At 45.5% G+C, this 17,039-nt stretch overlaps 1 protein-coding gene across 7 annotated transcripts in view; it reads right to left on the reverse strand.

Annotated features, from left to right (window-relative positions):
• LOC147458746 (uncharacterized) overlaps nt 1-16,755 on the reverse strand; it is a 69,480-nt gene extending 52,725 nt beyond the window's left edge. For 3 of the 7 annotated variants that reach the window (XM_086510185.1, XM_086510187.1, XM_086510184.1), the window contains exons 1-4: nt 16,398-16,754; nt 16,262-16,322; nt 16,146-16,194; nt 12,157-12,211 (exon numbers count right to left, since the gene is read on the reverse strand). In XM_086510185.1, coding sequence (XP_086366311.1) covers nt 12,157-12,211; nt 16,146-16,194; nt 16,262-16,322; nt 16,398-16,685 — 453 coding nt within the window. In that variant the 5' untranslated portion in view covers nt 16,686-16,754. Of the gene's footprint in view, nt 1-12,156; nt 12,212-16,145; nt 16,195-16,261; nt 16,323-16,397 lie in introns of all 7 variants that reach the window. The other 4 variants (XM_086510186.1, XM_086510183.1, XM_086510188.1 and 1 more) reach the window with 2 other exon arrangements.
• Nucleotides 16,756-17,039: the final 284 nt, after the last annotated feature.

The following is a 17,039-nucleotide window of genomic DNA, read 5'->3' on the forward strand; positions in this document are numbered from 1 at the left end:
TACCTAGAATTGATGATATTATGGACAAATTAGAAGGAGTAGCTATGTTTAGCAAGATAGATCTAAAGAGTGGGTACCATCAGATCCGCATTAGATCAGAGGATGTGCACAAGACTGCTTTTAGAACGACGTTTGGCCTTTACGAATTTTTAGTGATGCCCTTTGGTCTCACAAATGCTCCTGCTACGTTCAATAGGATGATGGACAGAATTTTCCGTCCACACCAGCAGTTTGTTGGTACGTTCTTTGATGACATGATAGTCTATTCAAAGAATGAAGAGGAGCATAGGCATCACTTGGCCATTGTGTTCAAAGAGCTACGCAGTCATAGGTTGCTCATCAATGCAAAGAAAAGTGAGTTTTTTCTGGAAGAGATTCACTTTCTGGGACACATTGTCTCAAAGGATGGTGTCAGAATGGATCCTGCAAAAGTTGAAGCGATCAGGTCATGGCCAAATTTGAAGACAGTGCATGATGTCCGAAGCTTTTTGGGACTATGCTCCTATTACAGAAGGTTTATCCGAAATTTCGCTGAGATTGCTTCACCTTTACATGCTCTTCAAAAGAAGGCAGTCACCTTCAGATGGACACAGAAAGAGATTTCAGCTTTTAATCTCTTAAAGGAAAAGATGACTTCAGATCAGTCATTGTGTTGCCAGATCTTAGGAAGTCATTTGTGGTCCAATGTGACGCCTGCGGTAGTAGCATTGGTGCAGTGCTAATGCAAGATGGCAAGGTAGTAGCCTATGAGAGCAGAATTTTGCAAGGGCCAGAGATGACCATGCAGGTCTATGAGAAAGAGTTACTGGCTGTGATTCATGCGCTCTTAAGTTGGAAACACTACCTGCTAGGTGCAGATTTCGTTGTCCAAACGGATCATCAGACCTTGCGATACTTCTTGACACAAACAAAGTTATCTGAGAAGCATATGCGATGGGCAAATATCTTGTCCATGTTCCATTTTCAGATTGTGCATGTGGAAGGCAAGAAGAACGTTGTGGCTGATGCCTTGTCAAGGAAGCCACAAATTTCAGCTGTGTCGATTCCTTATCATCATGAACTTGATGATATGAGAGAACAGTATGCAAATGATGAAGATTTTGCAAGGGTCTTCGAGCAACTAATGGATGGACAACGTCATGAACACTATCTTCTCAAAGATGGGTTCATGATGATGCATGGTAGATTGTGTGTCACAAAGCCATTGCGACGCAAAGTTATGGAAGAGAGTCATGTCCCACCGTATGCAGGGCATCGTGGTATCGATGCTACAGTTAAAGCGGTCGAGACATTCTTCTACTGGCCTACATTGAGAAGAGATGTGGATGCCTTTGTGCGAGAATGCCTAATATGCCAAAAGGTCAAGTTTGACAGGCGAAAGGCACCAGGGTTATTGCAACCACTACCTATTCCAGATAAACCACGGGAAAGTATTGCTATGGATTTTATCTTTGATCTTCCGAGAACGCAGACAGGAAACGATGGTATTTGGACCATTATTTGCAGATTCAGCAAACAGGCTCATTTTATTCCTGTCAGGAAGAAGATAAAGCCAGATCAGATGGCACGCTTGTTTATGAGCAATATTTTCAAGTATCATGGCATGCCACAGTCGATTGTTAGCGACCGTGATCCACGCATGACAAGTTTGTTCTGGAGAGGCTTGTTTGAGAATATGGGCACCACGCTCAAATTCTCTTCGTCATTTCATCCTCAAACAGATGGGCAGTCAGAAGAGGCAAATTCTACTGTCCTAGATCTGCTGAAGTGCTATGTGTCAGAGCATAAAGGAAAGTGGGAGCAGTATTTGCCATTGGTGGAGTATGCATACAATAATACAGTGCATTCATCAACTGGCAAGGCACCCTTTGAGATAGTTGAAGGTGGCAAGAAAGTTCCTCCCATACTGCATACAAAGGACAAGATATTTGAAGCAGATAAGTATGTTCAGGACATGGATGAAATGTACAAGAAGGTCAAAGTGGCCTTAGAAAGGACTCAGGCAAAGCAAAAGAAAGCAGCTGATCGTCACCGTCGTGAAGTGGTATATTCACTTGGTGATTGGGTGCTTTTATGCTTTGAAAAGGCAAGGTTAAAGAAGATGAAGGGCAAGGAAAGACTGTTTCCAAAGCTCAGCATGCGTTACTATGGGCCTTTTCAAGTATGCGACATAATCAATGATGTTGCATATAGGCTGAAATTGCCTGACAGTTGGAAGATTCACAATGCGTTTCATGTGAGTCTTCTCAGACCCTATGTGGGTGATGTGCCAGAAGATATGCCAGCTGAAGATCAACCGGAAGTCGAGGAACTTGACGAGATCTTGGTCCCTGAACAGATTTTGGTACACAAAGAAAGGAAAGTGAAAGGCAAGGTTGCTAGGCGTTACTTGGTAAAGTTCAAAAACTATCCACCAATGGATGCTAAGTGGATGGAAGAAGGTGAACTTGCAGAGTCACCAACTGTGTTATCACTTTACCTGGAAGCCTTCAATTTGCAACCTACCTTGACCCCTTGAGTTTCAAAGCTAAATGGATTGTCAGTGTGACAATGGCTTCTGAAACAAATGATGTACATGGTATCAAATACCTGTTACATGAATGTTAGAGCTGTACAGATTGTCAGTTTGGCAATTGCTCTTATGGAATGTCCAAAAGTTTGGTTAGTGCTATAGAAGTGAGTATTTCTTGTCAGTTTGTCAAGGATACAGTGATTGCTTCTATTGAAGAGTACATGTGTAACTGCATTCTTAAACTGTCGGTTTGGGTATGCTCGAAAGTGTTACGGGATCCAACGTGTACTATAAGACAGTGGCAAAATGTGCAGCTACCATTTTGTCATTGGAAAGTTAGTGACTCAAAGCAATGGCAGACTGCGCAGCTACCACTATGTCATTGGGACAGGGTTCACACGCAGGCAATACATGAGTCGACGAGGTGTCGAATACACCAAGGTTGACAATGAGCATGTATGTGTCGTATATGTGTCGACAGGTGTTGAATACATCAGTGTTGACAGTAAGCATGTACGACATAGATGCAAACGAGGACGTTTGAGATTTCAAGAGGGGGGTATGTCACCAGCATGTGACTACTATCTATCCTTTTTGTTGATTTCTTTCTTATTATCTATTTACTTTCACTTTTTGGAAACACCCCTCGGGAAATCTAACTGCCCTGCATTGCATAGCTAGTGTGGAACTGTCCAGAGGGAGTCCAGGCCTGAGGGCAAGAGAGCACTAAGGTTGGACAAGGACTATGGTTAGCCAAGTGCGGTCATTGACTAGCCAAAGTGGAATCCTTTGCTACAGAGGCTACATTTCAATTCCGGATGTGGCCGCAGTGTACAAAGAGGGTCGGATGGCCTAGAAAGATACAATGGCAGCATCTCCTAAAATTTAGGGAACTCCTATTTTGGGACCTGAAAATGTCTTCGCGTCATTACGTGCAGTTTGACATGGGGATCATTTTGTTACTCTGTGGCCAAGTCAACAGAGGCTGCAGGTGAGATATTTTTAGACCGGAGGGTCTAAAGCGGGAAAATGCACAAAATGAGTGACACTTGGCACTCTGAGGCCAGTTTACTACTTATAGAGAAGGCAAAAACGTGATTTATAGCTGGGAGGCTCATTTTGCAAGTCTCTGTCATAGGTTAAGAGCTATGGAGTGCTTGCTTTCCCTCTTATGCACAGTGCGGTGCCAGGAGTGATGCCCTGCACGCTACGCACTGCCCTCTTCATTCCCTTTGGCAGTATGTTATGCCCCTCTAGTGGGCTCTTCATTTGACCAATGTACAGTTGTGTGGGTTCATGCACAATTGCCGAGGCAAGAGCCTCTTGCACAGGTACTGGATTAGCTAGCGGCTAATCCCCCCCGCAGGTACAGGTGAATTCGGAGAGGTTTCACGCTAGAAATCTCGTCCGATTCAAAGGGCAAGTAGCCCTACAGGTGCGGGAGCTCGAGGACTTGCTACGGATGCGACCGGCACGCGAAACGGAGCCCGAAACAGTAAATTACAGCCTGCTGTGTATTTTTGCAGGTTTAGGGTTTTGGCCCTAAACAGACCCTAATACCCCCAGGAGGTTCGGGGACGAAAGGGGACCGCTGTACAGGTGATCTGGCGCATTTTCAGGGCTGAAAACAGAGAATTCAGCGTGCTGCAGATTCTCGCCAGGTTTTGCAAAGTGCCCGTATGCGTCGGGAAGGTCAGTCAATGCGTGGGAATACTGACTGTGAAGGGTTCTAGTACAGTTATGCTGCCGAAATCGGGCTGGAACAGTGGAAATTCAGCCGAGTTTGTGCGGGGCAGCTTGTAGGGAACCACAGCGTTTATTCCCTCTTTTGAACAATAAAGAAATACCGAAAGGGGCGCCTAAGTTAGGGGCCAATCTGGTGTCCGTCTACTCATACAGGTGCAATCTAGCAGCCTGTATCCCTCTCCCCTTTGTTGTGTCTTGAAAGTACAGGTAAAATAGACGACTAATATTGGGTGAAAGCTATATCAAGGTTTAAAGTAAAGTCTACCGCCCTTTTTGGATTGAACAGGCCAGTTTCAACCGTTGTTAAAATTGTGGAAAGCGTTTGGCCAAGGATTGCAGATCCAAAGCAAAGACATGGATTTTACGAAGGACAAAGGTAAAAGAAAGCATCAGGAGGGAAGCAGTGATAGTGACTCAGGGAAGGACAACAAAGCGGCTGCTCATGCAGTGGAGTCTACACTGGCAAGGTCTCCCGCCTTCTAATCACATGGAGATTGGTGCCGCCACCAGCTTCAGCCAGAAAGAGGGTTGTGAGTGGCAGAGAGGGGTAGGTTGGAGTTCAAGTTATCGATGCTTGAACCCGTAGGTTGGAGTTCAAGGCACATGCATTTAGCATGGAACCAATCAGACGTATCTAAAACACTATGGATGAGTGCAACAATCCATTGTTGGTGGTTGGATCATGGACAGGATGTGTTCCACAGTTCATTATCTTGGAGTACTATTTTTGGGCGTGATGTGTTCACATTTCACGAATGGGTATTCTTGGACGTAGTGTGGTCTACAATTCAAACTTTCTAAAAGGCAACCGATGCTCAAGATGGCATTCTTCTGAGAAACAAAGTTGAGCGTGGCAAATCCGAGGTGTATCCAATGGAAGGTACCTCTAATGGGGTGTTCATGGTAGCTTCTTCATCGGCTTGGTCTCACTATTTATGTCCACTATGAGTTGCAGAGAGGGTGGCATCTAAAGTGAATTGCCCAATGAGAGCCCATTATTTATTTTGGCGTTTGGGTATTTATTTTACTTATTTGTCAAAGTCTGGGTAGGGCAATTTACTGAGGTTGCTCTATAAACAACCCCTTGCCTCCATTGTATACACATTCAGTTATCCATCTACAACGAGCTCCCTCTCAGCCCCCGCCACAACTCTGCCCATCGCCATCTATAGCCCATGGCCCAGCGCTGCTATACCTCCATTCAGCTCCTCCATTACACATGGCTGCAAATCGCTGAATAGTGGTAAAACAGCCCACTGTGTAGCAAACCAACCAGTCCCCCCACCATTGTATGGCCACATAGCTCTCTCTCTTTCTCCCCCATCGACCATGGCGACCCCCCCTCCTTCCGCAACAAAAGTTGGCAGGGGGCTCATGACGACCCCCCTTGACCGGTACCGCCGCCGTAACAAAGTCTCAGAGGAGCTACTTGCCTCAATCCGCCGGGAAATGGAAGGGATGCTCCAAGCAGAGATCCTGCAGGCCACCGGAGTGATGCACCAATACATCACCGATTTGCGAAAGGAGAATGAAGCTCTTAGGATTGAGCTTGGGGAGACCAAGAAGGAGATTGAGCTTCTACGAGCCTCGATCATTGTGGCCCAGGAAGATGGAGAGATCTCACACGTGGAGACTATTAAAGAAGACTTGAAGGAGCTGCACACCGAGATGGAGGCTACCCAAGGGAAATGGGTGGAGGTGGTCCGCAAGACCATCAAGCAGGAGGTCAAGGAGGATGCCGTACGTGAGGAGCACATCAGAGTCCAAGACACCCTGGACAAGAGAGGTTGAGGCAGGCTCGACGCCTCAATATCCGTGTGACCGGCCTGGCAGAGGGACCTTCACCAGAGAGAGATGCCGAGGAGCTGTGCAAACGGCTCGGCTTTGGAGAGACCATGCCCTTCACCCGTGCATGGAGAGCAGGACGGGACTCCTCGAGAGCACGGGCTTTGGTGCTGCAGATGCGGTCCCCGTAGGAGAGAGTCGCTTTCTTTCGAAAGCGAGTCCTGAACCGCACGCTTCCAGGCAGCCCCATCTACATCGACGAGGATCTGACGAGGATGCAAGTCGAGCACCGCCGTACCTACATGCCTCAAATATTACAGGCGAGGAGAGAGGGCCGAAAGGCCTTCTACAGAGATGGTCGTATTTTCGTGGATGGGCGCCCCATGAAATAGGGGCACACGGCCTATGGGACGCTGTTGCGACCGGAGATACTTCTCAGAGGAGCAGTGTGGAACTGCAATGGGTCATTGTGGACTCGCCCCGACAGACTGGAGGAGCTTATAGAGGACCACGACTTCATTTGAATCACTAAGACCCATGAGAGCCCTGAAAGGCGGCTACCAGCCATTGCAGGCTTCAGATGGGAGTCAGTCTTTCGAGCTACCACTCGCCGCGGCACTTCACGAGGATCCGGTGGGGTGGCCATATTATTTCGCCGTTCAATCAGTAGTCATATACAGATTGTGAGCCGAGATGAGGAGGCGCGTTTTCTATGGGTACGCCTGGAGATAGACCACAAGCATTGGGTCTATATCGCCATTTGCTACTTTCCACCACGAGGTTCCTCATATGCGAGCACTGATGGGCATGCACAGGAGGGGGATTCCCCTTATACACCACTCTCAGATGACATACTCCGCTACTCAGCACTCAGAGAGGTCTTCCTTATGGGAGACTTCAACGGGCGCACCCAGACCATGCAATGCGAGCTCTATGATATGGACCACCCAAAGATTATGAGCAGTTTAGACCCAAAGGAGATGGGGATTAGCAAACTGTCAACAGACTCGGGGCAAGATACCACCGGGTACGGCAGTCACCTATTGGAGCTTGGTAGCAGACATCATCTCGTTATTTATAACGAGATGCAGAGGTGGCCAGATTCGAGCGGGCTCACTTACTTCCCTCATAGGGGGGGAGAGAGTACTATCGACTACATTCTTGGGAGTCTTCTGGGGGCCAGCTTCTCCAATCTTTTAGTGTCGGGAGACGTCCTATCGGCGCAGACCACACTTTCCTCACTTTCACACTCACCTCCCATTTGTCACACACACCCACCCCACTCACACAGCCACATACCACTATTCATTTTACACACGAGCTCTCTCATGTCTATGCACACCATCTCCGCACACATCTCCTATCTCTCGACCCACATGCCCCCCTAGAATCACTCACATCAGATCTTACCTCCATGATTCACACATCTGCCATTCAGAGCTTCCCTCACCACACACGCACACATGCACCCCGCATAGGTTCCATGCCACAGAACAGCTGGTATGACGATGATTGCAGAACATTACGACGTGAGCTCAGAGAGGATGAGGCCCGCGGGGTACTCACACACCGCCAGGCTCAGCGCCAGATGCAGTCTCTCACCCGCCGTAAAAAGCGGGAATGGGAGGAGCAGCAGTACTGGGACTTATATCACTTGCTCATGAGCCGAGATAGTGCAGAGGCATGGCGCCGCATCCGCGAGCACAGGCCACCGACATCGATCGAGGACCCGGACACATGGTACCGCTATGCAGAGGACCTTTGCCAGATACTAGGACAGTCACCGATACCCCTGCCACAGGGACCACGCCCCACCACTTCGTCCTTCTTCACATCAGAGATGGTAGCTCGAGCCATCCGACATCTACAGCATGGTAGAGCTCGAGACCAGACCGAGCTACAGGCCGAGCATCTGATTTATGGGAGAGAGACCTTGGCACCTTTCATAGCTCATCTCTTTAACCGCGCACTTGTGGAGGGATTTCCAGACTCGTGGACACAGCACATCATTGTACCTATACACAAGTCTGGAGACACCATGGATCCAAACACATACAGGACTATTATGATTGGCCACATGTTGGCCAAGCTCTATGGCGCGGTTTTAGAGGAGGAGCTTAGCACCAGAGCAAAGGCAGCAAGCATCCGCGCTGCAGGACAGGCTGGGTTCCGCCGCACATACTCTACCATCGATCATATCTTCACACTACGCTGCTTGATCGACCAAGCACGAGTGAGGAAGAGGAGGCTTTACTGTTGCTTTGTGGACTTTCGCAAAGCATTTGATACGGTGCCACGTGAGCGACTCTTCAGGCGACTACTCTCACTTCGGCTTGAGGAGGACATGATATGGGGCATATATACACTTTATGAGCAAGTACGTGGGCGAGTACGATGTCCAGGAGGCACTACAGAGACCTTGTTTAGCACCATTGGTGTGAAACAAGGATGTCCACTCTCCCCTACACTCTTTGGGCTCTACAATGTACACTGATGAGATAGTGGATTTTATTCAGTATAGAGGAGGTGATGGGGTGGAGATGGGTGGCACCACAGTCCATATACTATTATATGCCGATGATATTGTACTCATATCAGAGTCAGCAGAGGGGCTGCGTCAGCATCTACTTGGGCTTGATGACTTTTGTGCGCAGCGAGGGCTCTCAGTGAGCCTTGGGAAAACCAAGGTTCTCATCTTTCATACATCAGCACGGATCAGACCAGAGAGCTCTTTCACAACAACAGGGGGCAGTATCGAGGTTGTAGGCTCATATGTCTACTTGGGGGTGACTTTTACCACGGCATCAGGGGCCTTTTCCATGACACAGGCATCCAGAGACAGACTGACCAGGGGGTACTCCGCACTCGCACAGATGGAGAGACAGTGCCACCAAGCACACTTTCAGGAGCCCCGTACAAAGGGGTGGTTTTTTGACACTTTGGTTACACCAGCTCTTATGTATGGGGCAGCCATATGGGGACCTGGCTTGGCCTCGATCTAGCCTTTGATAGAGCGCCCACAGGTACTGATGATCTCCACGATGATCCGCAGCAAGCCGTCCGTTCCACATGATATAGTCAGAGCAGAGCTAGCAGTCCCACCTATGCTAGTAGAGGCACTATTTCAGACGGTTTGCTTGTTACATAGATTACAGAGTATGGATAGGGACCGCATTGCCTATCGAGCACTATAGGCATCACAGTCTATGGCACTGGCGGGAGATGCCTCTTCTTGGTATGCACAGACCAGCGAGTGGTTCACTAGATATGGGCTTGATATAGATCGACTACCACCCCTCCAGTATGACATCCATGCACCTACTTATACTCTCAAGACTCACTCATCAGGAGAGGAATAGGATCGTCACGCAAGAGATTTCGCATATTTACATTGAGAGGACATGGATCAGCCCCAGGCAGCCACTACCGACGAAAATGCTCCACTACCATGAGCATTTTCTCCAGATAGCAGATCAAGGCTTCATAGACACCCCTCAGTATATGCAGCAGTACATGCCACATCACCTACGGGAAGCCATCGGCCAGCTTCGAGTCTCATCACACCAGCTTGAGATTGAGCAGGGCAGAGCCAGAGGCATACCACGAGAGAACCGGACTTGCCCAGTGTGTCGGACAGAGGTGGAGACGGAGGAGCACTTCATGCTACGATGCCCAGCTTACTCAAAGCTTAGACAGAGATTTGGGATTGAGGACTCTCCAGACATGCATGAGGAGGAGAGACCAGACTCATGTGGGCCATTTCATCACAGGAGCACTTCACACATGTGAGGAGTCTACACGACCACGACCACATGACACTGGAGGTGTTCAGCAGACGATCACTCAGTTTTTCCAGAGAATGACTTCAGGGGATCCCACACCGCCGACGACGACTGGGCTGACACTCGAGCAGGCAGAGGCACAGCGAGCATGACGCCGACCCCGGGAGTCAGGATACCGACGGCCCCGTCTATACCAGCATGATATACTGAGGATCCGTACACTTCATGAGCAGCACGGGTTTTTCAGCCCCTCCCCCCCATGTACCACTTTTTATACCCATCGATGACCCATTACACACTACTAGCCAGCTTTGATACGGGTATGCCCTCACACTTTTACTTTCACTCAGCACGAGGTAGTCATTTTCTGTTGTGACAGAGCTACATCCACAGCCATATATTCATATGGTCAATATCTGCGGTGCCAGAGCCATATATACCCATACCACCACACTGCACATCCCGGTTATAGATTAGCTTTCATTTCAGCATTTTATTTTCAGTATTTTCTTTCCCGGACACCCGGACTACCAATAGATGTACATTGATTTGTCTCATAGGCCGACTTCGGCCTTTAGAAGACGTAAATAAAGCTTTCTCTCTCTCTCTCTCTCTCTCTCTCTCTCTCTCTCTCTCTCTCTCTCTTCCCCCCCTTTGTGTCTACACTTCCGCATCGTCAACTTTGACAGTCACTTGGGTTTGAGTGGATGACCTTTTTTTAAGAATGAATGAAACACATGGCATTGCACCAAACAAAGAACACTACACTTCCATGATTGATCTCTTTGGACATTCAAGGCTTTTTGGAACCCCTACAGCGTCCTCCTTAGTGAAGCCATGGAGTCTAGACGACATGCAAGAAAAATGTATTGTACTTCTAAAAGCAAAAAAGGTTTTTGACACGGTTCTTGTACACAATGCAGCCTCTTTGACTTGCTTGATGGTACAATGTGCCCAAAGGGCAGAGCCACAAAGCTTTGGATTAGCAAGCATTTGGACTGCTTGCAGTATAGGCAGAGCATTGGGCTGCTTTTAGTGAAGGTAGAGTGATGAAAGTTTTTAATAAGATCCCTTTCTAGGATACAATCTTGCATCAATTCGAGAATGTTTTTAACCAAGATAATGGTGAGAAAGCTGTGGGTCGTTTTCATCGGATGTGAGAAGGGCTACCCTTCAAAAGCAATTACTTGAGTCATTTAAGTGTCTACTATACAGTCTCTCAGAATGCGTTGATTGGAGATTATGTCCAAATAGAGACAACACTGTTCGTTTTCATCAAATGCAAAGCAAAGGCTTTTCTCCCAATGCAAACGCATATAGGTGTATGGGATGCGGTCTATTCAGATGCATTGATTGCTGAATTTGTCTAGCAAGGGAAGAACGAGAAAGCTGTGATTTGTTTTCATCCGAGGACTATTCTTCCGATGCTAGCAGGGGAAGAATGGGGAAGTTGTGATCTGTTTCCATAAAATAGAATTGAGGGCTAATCTTTCAATACTAAGCTGCTTGCACAAAGACGTGTCCCCTCATGCAAAACATTAACACAGGCAAACACAGTCGTGATGAGCTTTTAGTAGAAACTTCAAGCTGTTCTCACCAGATCTTAAGCGGCTGTCCGGGATGCAGTCACTTGGGGACTGGATGCAATGCAAGAGCTTACCCTCTAGATGTAATCACACATGGCTGCTTCTCAGCTCCAACCTCTTGAGATGCAATTCCCGGGATATGTCCAGCAAGGGAAGTATGAGAATGCTAGTCATGACCTTTCGGTCAACGATAATGTGCTTTGTAGGGCTCTGGTCATCATGCGTGCCAAACATGTTGAACATGTGAAAACGCTGGAAGTTCCCATGAGCTTTCTGTCCTGAATGCAGCCTTTTGGAATGCATAAATTACAGGATATGCCAAACAACAGCAAGGTCAGGCCGTAAGGCGTTGTTTTTTGAAAACGCAGAGGGAGGGGCCGAGGGCTTGTCTCCAACAGGCCAGTAAGCATCAGGCTGCTTTCAACGGATGTGATATCTTACAATGCATAAATAGTTCAAAAAGAGAAGGGTGACAAAGCTCATGGCCGCTTTCATTCAATGCAAAGCGAGGGCTTCTCTCTAATTCCAATCACTTGTGTAAAGCAGCTTTGTGGGATGTGGTCCCTTTGAATGCTCTATTGCTAAATGGATGGTGAAGCTCAGGGCTATTTTAATCGATGCAAAGAGAGGGTTAATCTTCTAACCTTAAAGATGTGTCGCTTTATGCAGAGCTTTCAGCAATTTGTATAACAACTGTGTTCTTTTTCGATGAGATTCTTGTCCGTAGAGACTAGAGAGGGTTTACCTTCACTGCTACTAGTAGGTTGTCATTGAATAAAAGTACATCCCCAGGTAAGATGCTGCAAGCACAAAAGTATTTCATCATCATTAAAATTATTCCACTTCTAGCTTTAGCATTTGTATAGCGCACCAAAGGAACATGTATGAATGAAAGAAGTTTAGCATTTGTATAGCTTCTTGCTAATCATAACCCAAACGACAACTGTGACATTAAAGAGGTATAGGCCATCAAAGAATGAAGAAGTTGCATGTTGTGTTACGTATGTGCAAACTCTAACCCTTGATTGCTAACCCTAATGTACAAGAGTGGAGGGGAAGAGGCAGCATGCGGAGTTTATGTGTACTAGACTAGTATAATCTCTCCTCTGGATCTGCCAGTCTCTAGTCTCTAGTCTCTATCTCCAACTAATGAGACGAGGTGGGTAGCTGACGAATAAATTATAACACATCTAATGTTACGTAGACCACCTAAATGTCATTCTTTTTTAGAGAAAATTATCAAACTTGGAAAAACCACCTTCCTTAGAAATGATTTCTGGAGTCCCTTGGTAAAGACAATGTTTAAACAATTTCCACACCATCGAAAGCCTTCTTGTTTAGTAAGTTTTATGAAAGAAAACTCAAATTCGAACAGTATTTAGAATCACGCCCTAGATCACTGAGACAAATACCATCAGTGCCTTGGCCACAATAATATCAGAGGTAAAAAATGACCTTGAATGCCATTAAGAATTAACAGTTGGTTTGTTTTTTAAACAAAAAAATATCATATATGAGTAATGTTGATAGGCAAACCTCCACAAAATAGATTTATGGTGTTCCTTAGTATAAAAACCATGTTTAAACCACATTCCAGATAATGAAAGCATCTGCTTTACAGTAGGTCAAGCTTATAAAAAATTTCTTAGTTTATTAGAAGGTCTTTTCTTTTTTAATTTATCACATTCCATATTTGATTCTGGTGCTCCCACATACGCAACCAGGACCCATTTCTGAAAACAAAAATCGAGTTAAGACCAAATATGGGACCATTACAGCATTAGAACATACGTTTAGTAGAGTAAGTTCATCACCAATGAGTCGTATGTGAGCTGCATTCCAAGTCAGTTATTTGCATAAGATTGTAGAGTTGTTAGAGGCTTTATCAAGCCCTACAGTAAACCATTTTTGTGAAAGCATTTGTAGATATCTGCCAATATCTGGAGTAATCCAAGAGTTAAGCGTGGATAACCATTAGGTGACAAATGTAACAAACGAGCAATTTTTTGTAATAAACACTCTCTTTAACCAGATTGGTTAAGTCCTGTTGGACTGTCTCCACTCAAAGAGTTTTGACTAAGTCAGTCAAACAGCCAAGTAAGGCTTGAAGAGATAAGAAGGGGTACTATCATCTTCAATGCAAGGTTCAAGCAAGTGAGTAGCAATTTTGACCCCTTTGTAATTGGCATAGGTGTAAGATAGGTACCAGGTTCATTTGATTTCACTTCTTTGAACGTACTTCTAAAAGCATTATAAGCAAAGAGGTGAAAGTCTACTGATTTTTCAGGAAACGGTTTCTCAAGATGATTAAGGATGTAGCAAATAGAATGGTCAAACCACATAATACTAGACTCACATGCTACCTTAGGGTCAATAAATTTGCAAACACGCGTTAAGTAAGGCCGGTAGCCATTCCAAATAAATTCAGTGTAGAAGTCAGCATTACTTTTGGCAAATTCCATGATGCCTGCATTAGAAGCACATTTAGCTTCATCAACGAATTGAGGTTGAAGGGAGCAAAGCTTTAATAAGCTCCTCTTTGTCCAAAAATTGACCACCCTTTAGAATTTTAAGGCGGCAATCCTCAGTTGTGGATGTTGATAAGTTGACGAGGTAAACCCAAGTTTCACCGAGTATGGGAGCTAAAAAAGCTTTGTTGTGAAGAATCGAGAGTTGATGGTCAACGCCAAAAGATTCCACTTTGATTTGCTTGACTGGAAGAAAAGGGAATAATTTAGAGACTTTTGGGACAATTTCTAAAAGAGTAGTCACTGAGCGTACAAAGATTGTTTTGAAATTCTTTGACACCTTCCAAAGTAGCATTGTCCTGACAAAAGAGGCCACCTAATTGTGGAACAATGGGCGTAGCTAGAGTACTTATGAAAGCTCGATTAAGTCCACAAAGTTTTTTGATAAAATTGGCGAGGTCGACACCAGAAGAGGAAAACTGAGCCAATTTGTAAGGTGCAGCAGAATGAATGTTGTATTTTCTCAAGATTAGTGATCCTTATTGCTCAAGGTTCCTTTTAGTTCTTAGGGAAGGAGAGAGCCTTCCGTCTTATGCAGAGTGCTATGATCACGAACAAAGTGAGTGAAAATTGTGTGTGCAAGTGAATGAGACTGAGAGAAGGAGAGAGAAGAGATACGACACCCGAGAGGTTGTAAAACCCTCCTCCGAAGGCCCCACTCTCGTCGGCGAGAGTGGTCTACTTTGATTGCACAAAGGTGTACAATGCGTATGCAATGGACTGATGCAATGGGGTCTATGTCGATGATAAGAATGCTACCAAAGGCTGCGTTTTTCAAGGCTAAAGGTTGATGAAAAATGCCGGTTCTTGTTGGTTAATGCGATCCAAAAACGCTGGCCTTTGCTGTTTTGCTAGCGACCAAAAACGCTAGTGGTTGGGGCTGCTTGTAGGGGACACAAACGCCGGGAAAGGGAGGTTGTGGGCGATGGCTTGCTGTAGGGGGGAAACACCAAGGAGATGGAGTCGATGGCGATGCTAATGCTTGAAAAACGCTAGGGGGTGCTGAGGGGGGTACTGCTGAGAAGTTGCCTGTTGAGCGGGAAGCTCTTGCTGCCTCTTCTGCCAGAAAGTGCTAACTTGGGTTTGCTTATATATTAACTTAGCAAAATTGCCCTACCTACTTTTGTTGGAAAGTCACTTAAAAATAATAAGTGAAAATAACCAAAAATAGGAAAATAGGCTAAATGCACTGAAAAATTCCCCTGACTGAATCTGTTGGATTCTGAAGGGAATACTAATGATCATGCTGTGTGCAACCAGAGGATATGCATCTATTGCTAAGTGACTAGGCATGCACGGTCTATGAATAGACTCACAAAAGTGCCGGATCACTGCTAATCTAAACTGACTGGATTGACTGAACCCTGCTGTGGTGTAGCTTGTCCATGGACACATAGAGTTGGGATGTGTCACGTGACACAATTCTTGGTTATATTATTAAGATAAAATGGGGAAATGGGAAAAAAATTAGAGATCATAGAACATCCAGTTCTTTGTCAAGAGCAACAAGGATCTTTACCAAGTCATTGAAAGAGAGCATGTGCAAAATAGAGGATATCTTTTCCAATGATAAGGACAAGTCATATATAAGTTGTGAAGCATCCAAATTGAGAGCTGGCCATAAAAAGAGGTTCAGAAGCTAGCTAGTTCAAGTCTTTGTGAAAGACTTATTCTAAATAAGTAGCTCTCTACAACTGGTCTTATTGTTTTTGGCTTTTTTTATCAAAAAGATGCCTAGTTCTAGCGGGAGGAGGTTTATGCAAAGGGTATCCTTTAGATACTGTAAAATATTTTCCATGATATTTACGTGTTTCTTGGGATCGTAGATAACATCATTCGAGCAATCCATTTAAAAATAGTATGTTCCTGAAAAAATGAGATTAACACAAGGCGATCTATAGTCAAAGACTAACACCTAACATCAGTCAACCTAACGAGAAATTATAGACAATGGGTCAATCAAAGCACTATAGACCAAGAATATTCTAAAGATATACACATCGCATTATCAAGATGAGGTCTTATCAGGGATACATTATTAAGGGAGGTCATTGAGCTGGTTATTGTTGTTTAAAGATTGCATTAGCATCCTACTGCCCTCAAAATTATTGAAAACGACCAATCACTTGTTGCCTCATCCATGGATAACGCCTTTACAGCATCAACAATGATCAATCAGAAAGAGCTCAGGATGAAAATCTTATACCTGTTGTAGACACCATCTGCACATCTGCCCTCTATGACCTTTGAGCCATCTGCAAGCGAAAGATGCTTAAGTTGCCAACAAAATGACATTCGTAAGCCGAACTGGTGACTACATACCTTTCAATTGTGAGAAAAATGGCTCTTGCACATGAAGCCTGAAAGTTCTACAGTTCATCAACTAGAACCAGCGAACGATCCAGAATCATCAAAATTGACCATCTGCACAAAGGGCAACTGAAGTTTCTGGGCTCACCTCTCTCATGGTGGTCACAAGCTGAAAAATAGTACATGATGGAGCCGAAGTTTTTGTGTAGACGAGCAGAGCTGTTGCCAATTGCTTGTAAACTGGCTCATCAAGGCCAAGTGCTTCTGCACCAGAAAGGCGGTCAAAATAAAGCGGTACTAAAAACGCAGGCACAGACAGCTGAAGTGCATATAACATCCAAGGGGGCGAGTAGCATTGAAGGGAGGTAGGGCGGCAGGTGGAGGGTAACTGTGGGGTCGGCCAGGCACACCTGCAGCAGCGGCGCCAACCAAGCATCAGGAGGTGGCCCTAGCTGTGGCGGTGGAGGAAGACTCATGTTTGATTAGTTCAATTAATTACACCATCACGGAATAAATGGTTCCAAGCAGAATTAGTGTATTTATTTAATATCTAATGTAAACTAACATAATATGGCGGAATAGGGAGCTTTTTAGAAGTGTCGAAATCTGTAACATGAAGGCTAAACTCCAAAACTAAGAAGAAGCCCTTGTGCACGCGATAAAGAGGGAGAGAGAAAGAGAGAGATGCAATCGAAGTCGATTGTTGACCATCTAAACTAACATAATATGGCGAAAGGGAGAGCCCTTTACACGTGTCGAAATCCGCGACATGAAGGCTAAACTCTAACAC

This window comes from Adiantum capillus-veneris, chromosome 4 (genome assembly GCF_014529385.1).
Source record: "Adiantum capillus-veneris isolate H3 chromosome 4, ASM1452938v2, whole genome shotgun sequence".
NCBI lineage: Eukaryota > Viridiplantae > Streptophyta > Polypodiopsida > Polypodiales > Pteridaceae > Adiantum > Adiantum capillus-veneris.